At 38.6% G+C, this 20,485-nt stretch overlaps 1 protein-coding gene across 1 annotated transcript in view; it reads left to right on the top strand.

Moving 5' to 3' along the window:
* The window catches only part of GNAI1 (G protein subunit alpha i1), a 92,930-nt gene that overhangs the window by 50,955 nt on the left and 21,490 nt on the right, over positions 1 to 20,485 (top strand). Inside the window, exons 3-4 of the mRNA XM_032402291.1 lie at positions 12,679 to 12,721; positions 12,825 to 12,966. Coding sequence (XP_032258182.1) covers positions 12,679 to 12,721; positions 12,825 to 12,966 — 185 coding nt within the window. The remainder of the gene's footprint in view (positions 1 to 12,678; positions 12,722 to 12,824; positions 12,967 to 20,485) is intronic.

The raw sequence follows: 20,485 nt of genomic DNA, 5'->3' as shown, positions 1-20,485 counted from the left end.
ATATCTCATTGAGGTTTTGATTTGTATTTTCCTGATGCCAGGCGATGTTGAGCACTTTTTCATGTGTCTGTTGGCCATTTGTATGTCTTCTTGGAAAAATGTCTGTTCATGTCTTCTGCCCATTTCTTGATTGGATCATTTGTTCTTTGGGTGTTGAGTTTAAGAAGTTCTTTATAAATTTTGGATACTAGCCCTTTATCTGATATGTCATTTGCAAATATCTTCTCCCATTCTGTAGGTTGTCTTTTGGTTTTGTTGACTGTTTCTTTTGCTGTGCAAAAGCTTTTTATCCTGATGAGGTCCCAATAGTTCATTTTTGCCCTTGCTTCCCTTGCCTTTGGCGATGTTTCTAGGAAGAAGTTGCTGCGGCTGAGGTCGAAGAGGTTGCTGCCTGTGTTCTCCTTTAGGATTTTGATGGACTCCTGTCTCACATTTAGGTCTTTCAACCATTTTGCGTCTATTTTTGTGTGGGGTGTAAGGAAATGGTCCAGTTTCATTCTTCTCCACGTGGCTGTCCAATTTTCCCAACACCATTTGTTGAAGAGACTGTCTTTTTCCATTGGACATTCTTTCCTGCTTTGTCGAAGATTAGTTGACCATAGAGTTGAGGGTCCATTTCTGGGCTCTCTATTCTGTTCCATTGATCTATGTGTCTATTTTTGTGCCAGTACCATACTGTCTTGATGATGACAGCTTTGTAATAGAGCTGGAAGTCCGGAATTGTGATGCCGCCAGCTTTGCTTTTCTTTTTCAACATTCCTCTGGCTATGCGGGGTCTTTTCTGGTTCCATACAAATTTTAGGATTATTTGTTCCATTTCTTTGAAAAAAGTGCATGGTATTTTGATGGGGATTGCATTGAATGTGTAGATTGCTCTAAGTAGCATTGATATCTTCACAGTATTTGTTCTTCCAATCCATGAGCATGGACCGTTTTTCCATTTCTTTGTGTCTTCCTCAATTTCTTTCATGAGTATTTTATAGTTTTCAGAGTACAGATTCTTTGCCTCTTTGGTTGGATTTATTCCTAGGTATCTTATGGTTTTGGGTGCAATTGTAAATGGGAATGACTCCTTAATTTCTCTTTCTTCTGTCTTGTTGTTGGTGTATAGGAATGCCACTGATTTCTGTGCATTGATTTTATATCCTGCCACTGTACTGAATTCCTGTATGAGTTCTAGCAGTTTTGGGGTGGAGTCTTTTGGGTTTTCCACATAAAGTATCATATCATCTACAAACAGTGAGTTTGACTTCTTCTTTGCCGATTTGGATGCCTTTTATTTCTTTTTGTTGTCTGATTGCTGTGGCTAGGACTTCTAATACTATGTTGAATAGCAGTGGTGATAGTGGACATCCCTGCCATGTTCCTGACCTTAGGGAGAAAGCTCTCAGTTTTTCCCCATTGAGAATGATATTCGCTGTGCTTTTTCATAGATGGCTTTTATGATATTGAGGTATGTACCCTCTATGCCTATACTCTGAAGCGTTTTGATCAAGAAAGGATGCTGTACTTTGTCAAATGCTTTTTCTGCATCTATTGAGAGGATCATATGATTCTTGTTCTTTCTTTTATTAATGTATTGTATCACATTGATTGATTTGCGGATGTTGAACCAACCTTGCAGCCCAGGGATAAATCCCACTTGGTCATGGTGAATAATCCGTTTAATGTACTGTTGGATCCTATTGGCTAGTATTTTGGTGAGAATTTTTGCATCCATGTTCATCAAGGATGTTGGTCTGTAATTCTCCTTTTTGATGGGGTCTTTGTCTGGTTTTGGGATCAAGGTAATGGTGGCCTCATAAAATGAGTTTGGAAGTTTTCCTTCCATTACAGTTTTTTGGAAAAGTTTCAGAAGGATAGGTATTAATTCTTTAAATGTTTGGTAGAAATCCCCTGGGAAGCCATCTGGCCCTGGGCTTTTGCTTGTTGGGAGATTTTTGACGACTCCTTCAATTTCCTTAGTGGTATTAGGTCTGTTCAGGTTTTCTATTTCTTCCTGGTTCAGTTTTGGTAGTTGATACATCTGTAGGAATGCATCCATTTCTTCCACATTATCTAATTTGCTGGCCTATAGTTGCTTATAATATGTTCTTATAATTGTTTGTATTTCTTTGGTGTTGGTTGTGATCTCTCCTCTTTCATTCATGATTTTGTTGATTGGGGTCATTTCTCTTTTCTTTTTGTTAAGTCTGGCCAGGGGTTTACCAATCTTGTTAATTATTTCAAAGAACCAGCTCCTAGTTTCGTTGATCTACTGTTCTTTTGGTTTCTATTTCATTGATTTCTGCTCTGATCTTTATTATTTCTCTTCTCCTGCTGGGTTTAGGCTTTCTTTGCTGTTCTTCCTCCAGCTCCTTTAGGTGTAGGGTTAGGTTGTGTATTTGAGACCTTTCTTGTTTCTTGAGAAAGGCTTGTATTGCTATATACTTTCCTCTTAGGACTGCCTTTGCTGCATCCCAAAGATTTTGAACAGTTGTGTTTTCATTTTCATTTGTTTCCATGAATTCTTTAAATTCTTTAATTTCCTTGTTGACCCATTCATTCTTCAGTAGGATGCTCTTTAGCCTCCATGTATTTGAGTTCTTTCCGACTTTCCTCTTGTGACTGAGTTCTAGTTTCAAAGCATTGTGGTCTGAAAATAGGCAGGGAAGGATCCCAATCTTTTGGTACTGGTTGAGACCTGATTTGTGACCTAGGTTGTGATCTATTCTGGAGAATATTCCATGGGCACTAGAGAAGAATGTGCATTCTGTTGCTTTGGGATGGAATGTTCTGAATATATCTGTGAAGTCCATTTGGTCCAGTGTGTCATTTAAAGTGTTTATTTCCTTGTTGATCTTTTGCTTAGATGATCTGTCCATTTCAGTGAGGGGGTGTTAAAGTCCCCCACTATTATTGTATTGTTGTCGATGTGTTTCTTTGCTTAATTGTTAGATCTTCTTGTTGGATAGACCCTTTAAGTATGATATAGTGTCCTTCCTCATCTCTTTATTACAGTCTTTGGTTTAAAAACTAATTCATCTGATATAAGGATAGACACCCCAGCTTTCTTTTGGTGTCCATTAGCATGGTAAATGGTTTTCCACCCCTTCACTTCAATCTGGGGGTGTCTTTGGGTCTAAAATGAGTCTCTTGCAGACAGCATATCGATGGGTCTTGTTTTTTTATCCAGTCTGATAGCCTGCGTCTTTTGATTGGGGCATTTAGCCCATTTACATTCAGGGTAACTATTGAAAGATGTGAATTTAGTGCCATTGTGTTGCCTGTAAGGTGACTGTTACTGTATATTGTCTGTGTTCCTTTCTGGTCTCTGTTGCTTTTAGGCTCTCTCTTTGCTCAGAGGACCCCTTTCAAGATTTCTTGTAGGGCTGGTTTCGTGTTTGTAAATTCCTTTAGTTTTTGTTTGTCCTGGAAGCTTTTTATCTCTCCTTCTATTTTCAATGACAGCCTAGCTGGATATCGTATTCTTGGCTACATATTTTCTCATTTAGTGCTCTGAAGATACCATGCTAGTCCTTTCTGGCCTTCCAGGTCTCTGTGGATAGGTCTGTTGCCAATCTACTGTTTCTGCCATTGTCGGTTACATATCTCTTCTCCCGAGCTGCTTTCAGGATTTTCTCTTTGTCTCTGAGACTCATAAGTTTTACTATTAGATGTCAGGGTGTTGACCTATTTTTATTGATATTGAGAGGAGTTCTCTGTGCCTCCTGGATTTTGATGCCTGTTTCCTTCCCCAAATTAGGGAAGTTCTCTGCTATAATTTGCTCCAATATACCTTCGGCCCCTCTCTCTCTTTCTTCTTCTTCTGGGATCCCAATTATTCTAATGTTGTTTCGTCTTATGGTATCACTTATCTCTCGAATTCTCTCCTCGTGATCCAGTAGTTGTTTATCTCTTTCTCAGCTTCTTTATTTTCCATCATTTTGTCTTCTATATCACTGATTCTCTCTTCTGCCTCATTTATCCTAGCAGTTAGAGCCTCCAGTTTTGATTGCACCTCATGAATAGCCTTTTTGATTTCAACTTGGTTAGATTTTAGTTCTTTTATTTCTCCAGAAAGAGTTTCTCTAATAACTTCCATGCTTTTTTCAAGCCCAGCTAGTATCTTTAAAATCATCATTCTGAACGCTAGTTCCGACATCGTACTAATACCCGTATTGATTAGGTCCCTGGCAGTCGGTACTGCCTCTTGTTCTTTTTTTGAGGTGATTTTTTCCATCTTCTCATTTTGTCTGGAGGAGACTAGATGAGTGAGAGAACAAAATGCTAACAGGGTAACAACGTCCCCAGAAAATATACACTAAACAAATCAAAAAAGACCTGAAGCCGGGGGAAAAGAAAGGGAAAGAAAGAAAAAAGAAAAAGAAAAAGATAAAAACAAACAAAAGCAAAACAGAAAAAAAACAGAATATGATCAAATATGATCAGGCTGGTGCATAGATCAGTGCCGTACACTAGATTTTGGGCATATTTTGGTCTCTGAAGAAAGTACCTCCCAAAATTTTAAAGAAAGAAGAACATATATATGTACAAAAATAAGGGTTAATACGATGAAGGGATGGAATATGACTATAAAGATGAAAATTATAAAAGATTTTATAAAAGGAATTGATAAGTTGGTTGAAAAAAAGAAGAGGATTAAAAAAAAAAAGGGAGAGAATGTGATCAGGCAGGAGACTAGAACAAAGCCATACACTAGAGATTTAGGGTATATTTTGATCTGTTAGAAGAAACTGTATCTCAAAATTTTAGAGAGAGAACAACTTATATACATATACCAAAAATAAGGGTAACTACTATGAAGGGATAGAATATGACTCTAAGAATGAAAAATAAAAAATATTTTTTACAAAAGGGATTGATGTTGGTTGAAAAGGGAAAAAGAAAAATTCAAAAAAAAAACAGAGAAAAGACAGTTAAAAAACAATTAACTTTGAAAGACTACAGAATCATGGTAAAAAAGCCATGGATTCTATGTGCAGTATTCCCTTAGCGCTGGAGTTCTGCTGTTCTCATTGATCGGTAAACTTGGTCTTGGCTGGCGGGTCTTGCTGATCTTCTGCGGGAGGGGCCTGCTGCTGTGGTTCCCAAATGTCTTTGCTGGAGGCGGAATTGCCCCACCCTTGCTGGTCTGGGTGAGTAATGTGCTCGGGTTTGCTCTTGGGAGCTTTTGTTCCCTGCAAGCTTTCCATCCAGCTTTGGAGGACGAGAGTGAAAATGGTGGCCTCCCAATCTCTGCCCGGAGGAGTTGGGAACTCGGGGCCCCGCTCCTCAGTGTGCCCCCAGAGAAAAGCAGTCAATCACTCCCGTCTCCCCGGTCTCCGGCCACCCTCCTTGCTCACCCGGCCTGTGACCAAGCGTTTCTGTCTCTTCCACACGACCCGGTGTGGAGTCTCCAAACTCAGCAGATCCCTGCAGTGCGCTGCCGTGCCACTATTCCGGGGGAGGAAAGGGAGTCTCCCCGGATCTGCCGCTTGTTGGGTCCTTGCTGGAGGAGCAGTGGCCCGACTGTGCCGCAGATCACGGTTTATGGCAACCCCGAGCTGAGAGCCTGCGCCTCGGCTCCGTCTCTGCAGCCGGCTTCCCTGCTCTGATACCTGGGAGCTCTGCCACACTCAGGCACCCCCGGTCTTTCTGTGACCCCGAGGGTCCTGAGACCACACTGTCCCACGAGGGTTCCACCCCCTGCTTAGCCACTGGAGTGACGTCCCTCAGCGGAGCCGACTTCTAAAAGTTCCGATTTTGTGCTCTGCTGCTCTATTACTTGCCAGAAGCGGCCGATGGAGGCCCCCTCCCCTGCCGTCTATCCTCCCTAATAATGCCTCGGATTCACTTCGCACGTCCTACCTCCAGAAAGTGGTCGCCTTTCTGTTCAGAGAGTTGTTGCTATTCTTTTCTTCAATCTCCTGTTGAGTTTGTAGGTGTTCAGAATGGTTTGATCCCTATCCAGCTGAATTCCTGGGACCAGACGAAATCCAGGTCTCCTACTCCTCTGCCATCTTGCTCCGCCCCCCCCAGATTTTCTTTATATACTTCAACCTAAGTAACAAGTAGTTGCACCATATTAAATGCAGAAGTAGATATGAAAATCGAGAAGCCTGATGCCTTTTAATAAGCTATTTGCAGAAATGTAAGACAGTATTACTTATCTCACTTTTGAGGGGAGGAGGAAAATAGAATTAGTTCATGTAATTTTTATAGGTAGTCAGCAATTAAATGACTACAATTATTCTGATCAGTAATCAAGAAAAAAAGGTGACCTTTCTTCTACCTCATTGGTTCATAGTCTTTAGCTTCCAGCAGAATCCCTTGGAGGGTTTGTTAAAACACAGATTGCTGGGCCTACTCCCAGAGTTTCTGATTCAGTAAGTTTTGATTGGGGCCTGGGAATGTGCATTTTTTTTTTTTTTTTTTTAAAGATTTTATTTATTTGACAGAGAGAGAGGCAGCGAGAGAGGGAACACAAGCAAGGGGAGTGTGAGAGGGAGAAGCAGGCTTCCCGCGGAGCAGGGAGCCCGATGCGGGGCTCGATCCCAGGACCCTGGGATCATGACCTGAGCTGAAGGCAGACGCTTAACGACTGAGCCACCCAGGCGCCCAGGGAATGTGCATTTTTAAGTGTTACTGATACTATAAGTGTTGCTAGTGCTTTTGGTCCTGAGATCTTAGTTTGAGAACCGCTGTTCTGTTCTGTTGGATTTATTGGACAAACCTGTTTGAGCTGCCATTTGTGTGAAGAAAAAAAAGGATTAGAATTTTTCAAAGTAAGTAGTACAGATGTAGAAATAATGGCTGGAATTGCCCTTAGTTGCCAGAATTTGGGAGTTAACTGAAAATTAAACAGAATAGCTTGTCAAGAACTATTCAGTATTTGAGACTTTACCCTACTTACAAGCTAAGAAGTCAGCTTACTGCAGTTTTATGCTAACTGCTGTCTCTAGAAGACAGGAGATTCCTGGTTCAGAGACAAAAAAGGACTTTATTACAGCAATTGTAGTTGCCAGAGAATCAATATTATGGCCATTTACCAAGCCCCAGTTCCTTAAGGGCAACATGAAGAGACCAGCTGATGACTGCACAAGTATTGGGTTATGTTATGGTAGAGGAAACATGAACTTATGTGGTCTCTTGGACTGGGCTGCCAGGAGCAAACTTCCTGTGCTGCCCACGATTCTCTTCTTTTGTCCCACCTTTTTAGAGCAGTGTTGCTTGTACAGTCATTCTTGCTCAGTGTCATAGTATGGGACCTATTTCAGGCACAAATGCCTTAGGGATTAGTTTTATGGAGAGTTAACAAAGAGAAAGTTGGTCATTTGGGGGATCTAGGTTTTGGTGCTTACAGTCATTATCAAATTATTGTTATATCCTAGAATGTCAGATATAGCCCATTAATATGTATGTATTTACTTAAATACCAGAGCTTAAATAAGTTCAGAGCTTTTTATAGCTAAATAAAAAAGATTTTTAGGTTATGACCCCTGTCGAGGAATGAAATTAGAAACAAAATCTTCTCCCGACTTAGAAATCCTCCTTACAAATGTAGCAGAGGAAAAAACACTTATTTTTGAATAAGCATTGAACCATAGTGTGATATTAGAGGCAGTCCACTAAAAGATTGCAAAGACAGAAAGAAATCTCATCCCCTTATATAGCCAAACAGATGCAACTTACTACATAAATATTTTCACGGTAGACCTGACTAGTCCTTAAGAGGCTTGACACTTTATGCACATAGTTCATTGTGTAGACCATTCATGTTAGCTAATTGGCCTTATCCAGAGGAGAAACATATCTCATATCTTTATGACAGGAGGTAATTTTGTGTCTTGGAGCAAGGCACCCACCCAAGTTAGACCCCTACCCTTCCACAGAAACTGGGAGATAGGGATGCTGTTTTCTTTGATGTTCACATTTCAAAGAAATGGCTCCCATTCTCTTGAGAAAGATGTTCTGGGTTATAAAGCTGACAAAAAAACAACCACCACCACCACCCAACCTAATTGTTTTCCTAAAATAAGTCACACACACATTTGAAAGAGAGAAAAAGTATTTATAACTATAATTTTTCTAAAGTAAATGTTCTAAGGATAAGAGGGTAGGGTTATCTCTCCCCTTAGGTTTAATTAAGCCTCCTATTTTAAATTTATATTTGCCCTTACACCTTCTTTATTGCTTCTCTCTTAAATGTAAGGACCTTAATCTTGTTGATTGTATGGCAGCACTATGATAAACAAAAGTGACTTTATATGCACTTGTAATTTGGTTTTATTCCAATTTGTACTAAATTATTCTGTAGCTTTATTCACTGTAAAAATTTGAAATTGTTGAAATTCTACATAAAAATTAGGATTCCTTAAAAGTAGAGTTGGTGGTGTCAGGAATTCAGAATAAGATAGCAAAATTGCCATCTTAATAGCTGAATGGCCTGTGATATCATGAGCAGCTTAAATCCTGAAGCCAGGAAATAAATGTTCTAAATGTGACCCTAAGCAGAGAATTGGACAAAGGATCTTCTTGGGGGTGATAAAAGTATTTGTTTTCTGAGGTCAGAGGTTCTTTGTTTTTAAACCACTTGCAGTTAAAACTTATAGATTTCCTATACTGCTCCTCAACAAAATCAGGGGCAGACACTATTTGATTATTATTTTTAAATGGTGAATTATATAAGTCTAGTCAAAGAATTAGAATCTATCTAGCCAAGGGTTACTTTACTTAGATCTTGTTTGTGTTTTGGTTCCTTCTCCCTGCTTGTCCTTACTTGATGTGTTTCCCTTTCCCGAATCCCCTTGTTAGTAGGTGGCTGTGCACGTGTGACCCCAAACTGTGATGAGTTTCCTCTCAGTGTTACTGTGGCGATGCTCTTTGACCTTCCACCATCTGTGTGGTGCGTTACCATCAGATGCTGAGCTCCGCTTCATACTCCTGCTGAGCTTACTCTTTGCTCTCAGAGGTGCAGTTTTCTATTAGCCACTTCCTCCTTAGAGATCTGAGGGGGGGGGTGCCTGGATGGTACAGTCAATTGGGCATCCCACTCTTGGTTTTGGCTGAGGTCATGATCTCATGGTCGTGAGATGGAGCCCTGTGTTGGGCTCCACGCTCAGTACAGAGTCTGCTTGAAATTCTCTGTCCCTCTCTCCCTCCTACTTATGCTCGCTCGCTCTCCCTCTCTTTCTCTGAAATAAATAAATCTTAAAAAAAAAAAAAAAAGAGGCCAAGGGACCCCTTTGGTGATCCCACCTTTGACTTTATAGCCCATTGGCTTACTAGTCTACCATGACTATATTGCACACATTCTTGGCCCTTCGGAAGTTAAAATCTCCCTTCCTAGTACTCTCTCATTTGACAGTGACCAGCTTGTTGACAGTTACTTTGTAGATGACTTAGTCACCTTGACCAGCCTGGTGTTGTGACCAGAGTGGTCACACACTTTGATCTTTTCATACATGTTCCATATTCCTTGTTTCTCCATGAAAGAAGGGTGCTTCCAACCCTTTTTAATGCCGCTTCTGGATTAAGGGAAAAACAATAGCTGTCTAGTTGAGTACTGCTAGTAAAATTTACTTTTCTTCTTTCCCGTGCTTCTCCACTAGCTCTGAGATTTTTTTTTTTTTTTTTTTTTTGCAGTATTTCTTCTTGTCAGCGTCTCAAACATGATTGTGCTTAGATTTGTAGAGAACAGCCTTTAACTGTTTTCTGTATACTGTGTGGAAAGAATACCAGTATGTATTATGTTGGAACCCTGACCATGTAGCATTTCTGATTTTCCTCTTAGGAGTCCATCTGCATGGAAGTGAGAATTGAAAACTAATTACATAAAATTCCTAAGCTTTGAAAGACTCTTTTTTCAGCATTTCTGCCTCTGGGATATCTATGCCTCAAAGAGCACCTTGTGACTAGCAAATTAGGTAAAAATCCAATTAATAATACTTCCATCCTCAATCTTTAATGTTAAACAGATTTCAGGATATTTTGAACCACAAGCCATTGACTTAAGGTGCTCATTGCAAAGTAAGCTAAGTGTCCCATGCTATCGATTATTTTAAGAGATGTGAAATGAGTTAGAACTTAATGTTAGGAAGATTTGTTTTTTTCTTAAGATTATAAAATTCTCATCTGTTATATACATAGTTCAACTGATAATCTTATTTCTTTTATTTTATTTTTACTATTCCTGATTTTTATGCCACTTGGCTCTCAGACCTGACTGGCTTGTATCATGTGAGCTTTTCTGGGCCTTCCAGTTGTTGAGTTCTTTCACTAAACGAACGATCCTTGGGTGGCTGTTCATCAGAGGTCACTATGCCAATGGAATCACCACTTCTGTGTGTGGTTACAGGGATCTAGAAGGTCTTGTCATCACAGCATGGCTGCCGCTGACTCAGTTTGCAGTGCTGTAGAAACCCAGAGGGCCTTCTTAAAGATAGCCCCACTGGGAACTACCTAGGGTATGTTAGTTGGGTGGATCTCTCTTCAGTGAGAGAAATAAATGTGTGAGGCCATAATGGCTACAATGGTGCTTTTCACAGAGCCAAGTACACTGTTGTTGATTAATAAATAATGGGTTGTTTATCTTGGAATTGTTTTTATTGGCAGATGCCCTGAAACATTCAAAGGCTGTCTGTAAATGAAGAATGCCCTCATTGTTTATTCAGCTCCTGCTTTTCTACTTAATGTGCTGGTATCTTGGGAAAATTTCTTGAATATCAAATCACAAGTAAAATTTAAGCAGCTCCCCCCCACCCCCCACCCCAGGATTTTCAAATAGGCCATTTAACTATGGTCTGTTCTCAGATGCCTCTGTGATTTTGGAGTGTTTGTGTGCGTGTGTGCGTGCGTGTGTGTGTGTGTGTGTGTGTGTGTGTGTGTGTGTGTAGCTAGAGGGAATAGGGGTGAAGGGAACAAAGCCCAGAGTTTGCTATTTAATTGTAACAGGCACAAGTAGTTTAAATAAATTCAAGTACATTTCTGGTTGACTGTGTGTCTAGCACAAGTTAGCTGCTGAGAATTCAAGAAATATTCATAGAAACATGTGCAAAGTGAGGCGTGGCAGGGATCCCTGGGGAAGTGGATCAGGAAAAGGTAGTTGATGAAGAGGGTAAGTTTATGGTTGATGGAGGATAACCAGGGTGGCAAGAAGGAGCAGAGTAAATTAAATTTTGGCAGGGGAAACAGTATGTTTGAAGATTTGTAGTGTGATCACAGTAGGTGTTCTTGGAACTGTAAGTTATTCAGTAATGCTGGATCACACAGCGCTGTAGGAAGGGCCCTGGGAAAATGGGAATATGGGACCCAGATAACAAAAATCCTAGTTGTATCTCTGAAACCGTGATAAATACCTCTATGATATGTAGCCCTGGCCAAAGACAACATGAAGGCAAATGATAGACTTGTCATACTTTCTTTGTTTTGTGTCCTATGTTCAGATATTCTCTGTGTCTAGCAATTGGAAGGAGCCTGACAAGTAATTGATATAATGTGATATGAAGATATCAGCTACTGTTAAATGTGAAGGATGGGAGGGCTCTACCTTTATAAAGGGCCATTTGATTAGTAATATTTTTATGTTATGATGGCATAATGCTAGGGATCTTGTGAAGGTCCTACATACTTGCATATGTAGAAAGTGAAGGAGTGTTCTGAAAATGGGTTTATGACTTGGGTGACAGGGAGGCTAGAAGAACATGGGGGAGACACTTCTGTCCTGCCTACCACTGTATCCCCAGTGCTAGCAGATTATGTTGGCTGTGTGTCAGAGGTGAAATGATGGTGGTTGAACATACACTGCATGAGTCACAGCTGTTGTAACATATATTCAGTTATTTGTTATATGGCTTCTTGGTACCACTGCCCTCTACTTCATTCTTAAGAAGCAGCAAAGGTTAAAATTAGGATGACTGACCAAACAGAACATCTTCCCCAAGATGGAGCAAAATTTTGAATAAAACTAATTTGTAGTGCTTTAAGTTACAGAAGATCGAATTTTTTAACGGTTTAGAGAATACAATAATTAAAAGCATTTTTTTCAGTTAAGTTTATTGAATTTAAGTATCATGAAGTAATAAACAGATGGGACTTATTTTTGACAATTTTTCTATATGTTTGGAAACCATTAAAGATTGTTTTGATATAGGGCCACCTGGGTGGCTTAGTCGGTTGGGTGTCTGGCTCTTGGTTTTGGCTCAGGTCATGATCTCATGGGTTGTGGGATCTAGCCCCCTGTCAGGCTCTGCACTCAGCGAGGATTCTGCTTGAGGATTCTGTCCTTGTGCCCCCACACACACTCTTATCTTTCTCTCTCTCTCAATAAATCCTTTAAAAAAGGGGGTGCCTGGGTGGCTCAGTCGGTTAAGCATCTGCCTTGGGCTCAGGTCGTAATCCCAGGGCCCTGGGATCGAGCCCCACATCGGGCTCCCTGCTCAGTGCGGAGTCTGCTTCTCCCTCTCCCTCTGCTCCTGCTTGTGTGCACTCTCTTTCTCACTCACTCTCTCTCAAATAAATAAATAAAATCTTTAAAAAAAATCCTTTAAAAAAAGATTGTTTTGATATAAAACAAAATTTAGCTGTAAGACAAAATGTGTGTGTGTGTGCATGCACTCATGAGTGTGCCTGTGTTGGGGGTTGGATATGCATAAGTGATGAAGTTAGAAATCCTTTATCTCACTTTTTTTTTTTTAGGTGCTGGTGAATCTGGGAAAAGTACAATTGTGAAGCAAATGAAGTAAGTAGATTGAAAACATTAAATTTGTTTCTTATATTTAACTGTATCCTTCCATCAAAGGAAGTAAGTGTTTTTTGCTTTTTTTTCCCTTTTGTCTCATTAGAATTATACACGAAGCTGGTTATTCAGAGGAAGAGTGTAAGCAGTACAAAGCAGTGGTCTACAGTAACACCATCCAGTCAATCATTGCTATCATCAGGGCCATGGGGAGGTTGAAGATCGACTTCGGTGACTCAGCTCGGGCGGTGAGTTCTTAAATTCATTAGAACGGGCCTGATGAGTAGCAAGAATGACTTACATGATAATACCATACTATGTAACCTAAGATTTATCCGCTGTCTCAAGAGCATTTTATAAAAGAAGTCAAAAGGATGGTAGTGAGTGAAGTGAGTCAGAAGCTTTAGAAGTGATGACCTAAGAATGCACAGGATTGTGTCATCTTCTCTTTATACCTAGAATTGTTTCCTCATCCATCAGATAATTTGGACAACTCCGTAACCATTGCAGTATTTTCTGTGTAACAGGTAATACTGGGTACTCCTGTATCTCCATGACGATTTCTTGTAGTTACTCCTGAGTTTCATGCTGACTCTTCAGTATTTGTTTTCATAATTTGGAATGCTGAAATGATCTAATTATTTGTATTTATGCCCAGCCTAAAAAGCAATCTAATCTCATATAATGAAAACAGTATAAAATCTTGCCTGTCTTTCGAATAGGAAAATACTGGCTGTTAGAAAACCTGTATCAGGATTTTGGAGCTAAAGGGATGGCGACCTTAGGAGAAAAGCTAGTTCGACCCCCCTTTATTTGATCAGTAAAAAAACTGGAACCCAGGACATGCCAGAAGGATTGCCGTATGGTTAGTGGGAACGGAGCGCCAGGCTGGCACTTCCTTATTTGGCCCAATAACTCATTTTGGATTTGATCACAGCTTCCTTGGTCTAGTCCATAGGACACTTTTTTCCTTCCTTTCACCCCACCCCTGTTTTGCTTGCTTAATCTGTTTAAGTTTTATTATTTGTGTGTATTTTTTTCTTCACTGATTTATTTTTAATAACTGATATAAAACTTCTTAACCCTTCCACAAACCTTTAACTGAAACTCTAGCTTAAATTTTGATTTTTTTGTACAGAGTAGGTGTGTTATTACTATTACTACCACTGCTTTTTATAGTCCCTTGGATTTTATGCATTCGGTATATATATATGTGTGTGTGCATGTGTGTGCGCACACTCGCTGTCTCCCTGCTAATACTATGAGGATTTTTGTATTGAGACTGTAACTTTTCCTTTTTGTCTTCATAGTGTCTGATAGAATTTCTTTTTTTTTTTTTTTAACTTTGAGGCTCAATTTGTGCTTAAGAGGAAAAAAATGAATGAAAGCATTATGAGAAAAGATATTTTGGGGAAATTTAAAATAAACCTTTTTTTTTAATAAGTTACTCTTAACATTTCTTTATCAGTTATTGGTCCATATTAATTCACTAAGCTTTTTCTTTTAAACAAAAAATAAAACTTAGTATAATGAATTGAAATGTTCAAGCAGATTTCAAGATTATTTTTCATAATGATTCATTACATTCTTCTGAATCATCTTCTCTGGAATAAGATTTGAACATATTCAGACATTTTTGCCTTACCTACCGTTCGTGTAATTTTTTTATCTTTAATTGATTCATTTATCATTGATCCATTGAACAAATGCTTTTTGAGCTTTTAATCTTACAGTGGACTACCACCCTTAAGATTGTACTTTATGCCGGTTCCAGTTACGGTGATTTAAATCGTTCATCCCATCACATATATGGCATTCTGCAGTTAGATGTTATATGTGATTATTAGATTGGTTTTGTAGCCTCCCATTTTCCGAGGCAATTGAAGGGTCAGTGCAAGCAGTATTTTGTGGAGTCTTTTTATTTCCTGTTTTTCTCTCAAGGACCAAATGACAGAATTGACGGGGAATAATTGCTCTGTCGCCATAGACTTCTTAAAAATTTTTACTTATTTTTACTGGTTTTCTGATGCTTTGAAATCTACATGTGGGACTTCTTTTCTCCTCCTTGTTTCACTTAGTGCTAGTTTGAGTCACTCTTCTTAGACTGTCTAGCTGTAGCCTAGTAACTGTTTGCCTCCTACCTTCAGACTCTTCCTTCTGTTTGCTTTAGCCATTGTTACTAACTCCTTCTCACAGATGTCTCCGTGCTCTCACATTGCTTTCAGTTGGTCTGCCCCATGTCTTCTTGTGTTGCCTTGCCTCTGCTGAAGCCTTAAAATACTTGAGGGCTTTGGGAATTGTGCTAAGAAATAACAAAGGTGAACTACACATGACCTGGACATGAGGAAGGGACATGGGAGCTGGATATTGAAACATGTGTAAGAGTTTTCTAGACAAAAACAAGGAAAAAGCATTCCATAAATAAGAAACAGTATATTCAAAGGCAGTGAATATATTTCTGTTTCTAAAGTACCAATTCTTGGAAATATTATCCCTGAATCGGAGGATAACCAGATATTTAATTTTGATAGGAACCGCAGATGTGCTTTCAGAAAGAAAGCGACATGAATAATCTTTTCTAACAACCGTGCATCAGTGTTTACCAGAGTCTCGCCAACTTAGATATTATCAGCACTTTAATTTTTAATATCTCATGCCTGAAAAATATTGTCTTCCTTTTTTTCATTTTTTATTTTCCTGATTATTAGTGAGATGGGAAATCTTTGTCTTTCTGTATTTCTTCTGTGAATTCCTCTTAGTGTTTTTCACTCAATTCTGTTAAATTACTTGTTCTTTTCACATTGATGCTCTTCAAATATAAAGCATATTAACCCTTCTTTAAATTTTGCAAATATTTTTGCTCAATATATTTCTTTTACTTTTTTGAAATATTTATGTTGTTTTAGAACTCTTAATTTTTTTTTGCAGTCAATTCTGACTTCTGTGTATCTTAGATTTTCTTCGACTTACAATTATTTTTAAAACTACTCTTTTCTAGAATGTTTATAGTTTTATTCTTTAGATTTATCACTTCACCCACCTGGAAATGTTATTTGTGTCTCTTGGTAGGTGGGACCTAAGTATATTATCTGATCATCCCTTGCCTTACAGCCATTTATTAAATATTCCATTCCTCAGTGACTTGAAAATGCTGCCTTTAGCATCAAATTGGATGTGTGTCTGAACTCCCATTTTTCCCCCATTGATGTATTTTTTTTCCAGGTCAGTCACTTATTAATAACTTAACCTTTATAAGTTTCTTTCATTATAATAATATGGAAATGGACACCTGGGTGGCTCAGTCGGTTAAGCATCTGTCTTCGGCTCAGGTCATGATCCCGGGGGTCCTGGGATCGAGTCCTGCATCGGACTCCCTGCTTAGCAGGGATCTGCTTCTCCCTCTACCCCTCCCCCCTGCTCGTGATCTCTCTCCCTCTCTCTCTAATAAATAAATAAAAAATCTTTTAAAAAATAATAATATGGAAATAATAACATTTACCTGGCAGGGTTGTGAGGAATAAGGACATAATAAACATCAAGCATTTACCACATGCCTTGGTCATAATAGATGCTCAGTAAATGTTTGTTGCTACTATTGTTGCCATTTATAATTATTATACTACTGTTATTCTTGTCAGAATCAATTTATTTTAGTTCCTATTGCCTCATAGGGTTAATTGGTATTTGGTAGGGTAAGAGCACTTATCCCCTTGTTCTTTTACCAAAGTGTGAAGGCGATTATGCATTTCTCTTCCAGGTGAACTTGAGAATCAACTTAATGCCCCACATCCCTGATGAAACAAAACAAACAAAAAAAAATCTGTTGATATCTTGATTGGAATTACACCTTAGTATGTAGGTTAATTTGATGAGAATTGACTAAAAAGATGTAAAATTTTTAGAGATGGTAACTAATTTGCTGTGGAGTACTTCATATTTGGCAGTTTCCAGATTTGCAAAGCAGATTATACGTTAATTATTTAAAATCAGAGGAAACAAAGTTGTTTTCAAGGATGGCATAGAGCAATCAAATTTCATGCTGAATATCCTTTCCAACTCTCAGAATGAGTGTACTCAGTCTGTGGATGATAAATTATTGTTTCTAATAATGTGAAGTTAGGGAAGCATTATGGAGGGGCCTGTCAGCATTTCTTGGTCACTGCATCATTTAAAACAGCACTGCTCAAAGTGTGCTTCATGGATCTGTGTCCACAAGCATGCGCACAAGATGAATTTTGCAATTACGGGTAAGCACTTAGATTTGTAGCAGTTGGCAGAGTCATTTATATGTTAACTTTGATAGTTTAAGAAAATGGGTTTATATTTTATGTGGCATAAATTTTATTTTTCTAATAGTAATAGTTCTGAAATAGTTTGGAAATAAAAGAAAATAAAACACAGGACCGGTCCTTTGTCACATATAATTTAAGAAGCACTTACTTGGAATGATTTAAGATATAAGGAGCAGAAAACCTTGCCTTGAATTGACTGGAATGAGCACCCTTTCTCCCCCAAGCCTCACCATGCTCCTACATAATGGCCGCTTTTCTGTTTCTCTAATTTTGTAGTTTATTTCATTAGTTAGTTCTGTCTCTCTGTGCCTGCATTGCCAGATTGCCTTTGAGAAAAGTTGTATCAGTTTACCTTCCTGTCCCGTTTACTAGAGTGCCTTTTTTTTAAATTTTATTTTGTTACGTTAATCACCATACATTACATCATTAGTTTTTGATGTAGTGTTCCATGATTCATTGTTTGCGTATAACACCCAGTGTTCCATTCAGTACGTGCCCTCTTTAATACCCATCACTGGGCTAACCCATCCCCCCACCCCCCTCCCCTCTAGAACCCTCAGTTTGTTCCTCAGAGTCCATAGTTAGAGCGCCTTTTCTTAGCACTCTGAGTAACCAAAATTTAGAAGTCTTTGCGTTAAAAAATATTGCCTAATTTATTAGTAAATCTTATCTCAATTTAATTTGCATTTTCAATTTTTAGTAAATTGCACAGTTTTCTGTCTCTATTAACTATACTTTTCTTTCTCTGTGTCAATGGCCTATTTTCTGCCTTATTCATTTACCTCTCGGAGTCTTAGTGTTTTGATGATCTATTTGCTTGTTTGTACATAATGTCCAATAGAAATGTTCTCTCACATTTTGCTTATTGCCTTTAATCTTATGGTTTTGGTTTTTTAAATCTTGTTCTGTTATTTCTTACATTATGTAAAGATTTACTAAATATTCATTTTAAATGTTTTTTAGGAGAGTGAATTTTAACATTATTCTTTAATCACTCCAAAACTTTGTTTTATGCATGGGGTTGAGACCTACATTATTTCTTTTTTTGTCTTCAGATGGCTATCTAATTATCTATTAGAGTTTTTTTTTTAAGTAATCATATCCTTTCCTACTAATTTACCTTGCCACCTTTATCATATAATTTCAGATTTGGGTTTTTTCCCCTGTTGATCTGCTTTAATACCAGAATGTCCTACATACTTAGGCTTTGAATATCTGAGAATTTTAGCTCTCCTTCCCAAGTATCCTTGTCAAAATGTTCCTGGTTTATTTCTACCTGTTATTTTTTCAGATGAATTTTTTAATTGGTTTTGTATTCTGGCTTATGTTTGAGAACTAAGAGGTTGTTACAAGATTATATTATTTTTGATTCTAAGGAATATTGATTTATGTATGTGGCAAAGTGGAATTGACCTTCATTTGCAATGTAATATGTGCCTCTCCACAGTATTTTTCTATTTCCCTCAATTCATATATTAGGTAGCACATATTTTTATATCTCTTTTGACAACAAAGTTGTATTGTCCATCCAAAAAACACTAAAACATTTTTTATTTTATAAATAAAAAATAGACATAAGATTCATAAATATATGTATAAAAGTTATATTTGTCCAACATTTATTGTAATCTCCTTTCTTGATATAGAGAAGCTCATGCTCACTGCAATTTAGTGAAATTTTGCTCTCTGCAATTTAGTTAAAATTAACTTAGATTATTTTATTTTTAGGCTCCCCCCCACCCTGTTAAGCAGTGCTATGGGGAAAAAAATGACTTCCTGTTTCTTTGCCTCAGTCATTTTAAGTTTATTACATTTGTGTTTCGAGAGGGAAAAATGTTTTACATTTGTGTATTTCTTAAAGCAGTTTTTTTTTTTTTTTTTTTTAAAGATTTTTTTTTTTTGAGAGCATGAGTGAGAGTAGGGGGAGGGGCAAGGGGAGAGGGAGCTCTCAGGTAGACTCCCCACTGAGCGTGGAGACCCATGCAGGGCTTGATCTCACCACCCTGAGATCATGACCTGAGCTGAAACCAAGAGTCGGCCCCTTAACCGATTGAGCCACCCAGGTGCCCCCAAAGCAGTTCTTGAAATGTCTGGGATTGGCACCATGAGCCATGGAGTGGTGTGGTGACTCCATTATTCTCAGGATTTCCTTAAAGATATACTAACTTTGATAAAAGTGGTATAGTTGTCTTAAATTTTGGGGGTGATTATATCCTATAGAAATGTGGTAGATTAAATATATGAGTGGTTCTCATATGCGGTATTCACTATTGTTGACTAATGTTATTAATGAAAAAATTCCGCTAAGTCACTGGAACAAAAGATTCCTATATATGTATCAGTCATGACCTCAGTATATCATCCTTGTGGCCAAAAATTTAGAGTTGCACTATTTTTAAGACTCCTGTATCATATTATTTAGTCTCTGTTACAGAGCACTTTCTGATGTTTTCTGTTTAAGCCCCTAATCTCATTCATGAATTCTGTCTGCTGTATTACCATAAATAATCATCTAATCTTTGCTTAAAAATTTCAGTCTCTCACTCCCCCTCCCCCCCTCCCCCATTTTCTTTGGATGGCTTTGATTGTTAAGTGTTCTTAAAGAATTGAAATCTGCTGTCTTTTGCCTTAAGAATTCATAAAGGCTTTATGCCTAATAATGAAGCCTACTCTTTCCTTTAATGGTCCTTACTTAATATGTCAGAAGACAGCTGTCAGGGTCCCTCCATCTTCCCTTCCCCAGCCCAGGAGGACTCTTCCTAATTCTCATGAAGTGGCTTCGAGTAAGATGTGCTGTCGCTACATACAGCGTGCCAAGTGGTCCCTGACCATCAGTGGGAAAAGAGGCCCTGTGACGTGTCTCTTGACACACAAGCATTTCATAACTCCTTTCTGAGTTCCCAGAGCACACAGTTATGTGACCTGGAGCTTACATTCTCTCCACCATCTGATTTTCTTTTCATTCTTAGTAGCTTGTAAACATACTAACGTGGCTACATCCAGGGATTTTTCCTTGCTACTCAGAAATTGCCTGGCAAACAACATTTCTCTCAACAACACAAAAGACTGCCTATCTACCCATGCCGCTTTACTAACCTGTGTCCCTTCTGATTAAACTTCAGTCTTTTCTCTAGTAATCCCAATTTTTTTTTTTTTTCCTACCCTATGTCACACTGTTTTGGTACACTCATGTTCAGCTTTCTAAATGTTCTTTTTTTTTTTTTTTTTAAGATTTTAGTTATTTAATGGAACAGAGAGAGAAAGACAGCGAGAGAGGGAACACAGCAGGGGGAGCGGGAGGGGGAGAAGCAGGCCTCCCATGGAGCAGGGAGCCCGATGTGGGGCTTGATCCCAGGACCCTGGGATCATGACCTGAGCCGAAGGCAGTCGCTTAACCAACTGAGCCACCCAGGTGCCCCTAAATGTTCTTAAATAACATTATTTTACATATATTTTGAAAAGACCTCATTCCATG

The sequence above is a fragment of the Phoca vitulina genome, unplaced genomic scaffold (assembly GCF_004348235.1).
Source record: "Phoca vitulina isolate PV1807 unplaced genomic scaffold, GSC_HSeal_1.0 scaffold4, whole genome shotgun sequence".
In the NCBI taxonomy this organism is placed as follows: Eukaryota; Metazoa; Chordata; class Mammalia; order Carnivora; family Phocidae; genus Phoca; species Phoca vitulina.
The sequence above is the reverse complement of the archived record's forward strand: the minus strand, read 5'-3'. Positions and strand labels throughout refer to the sequence as shown.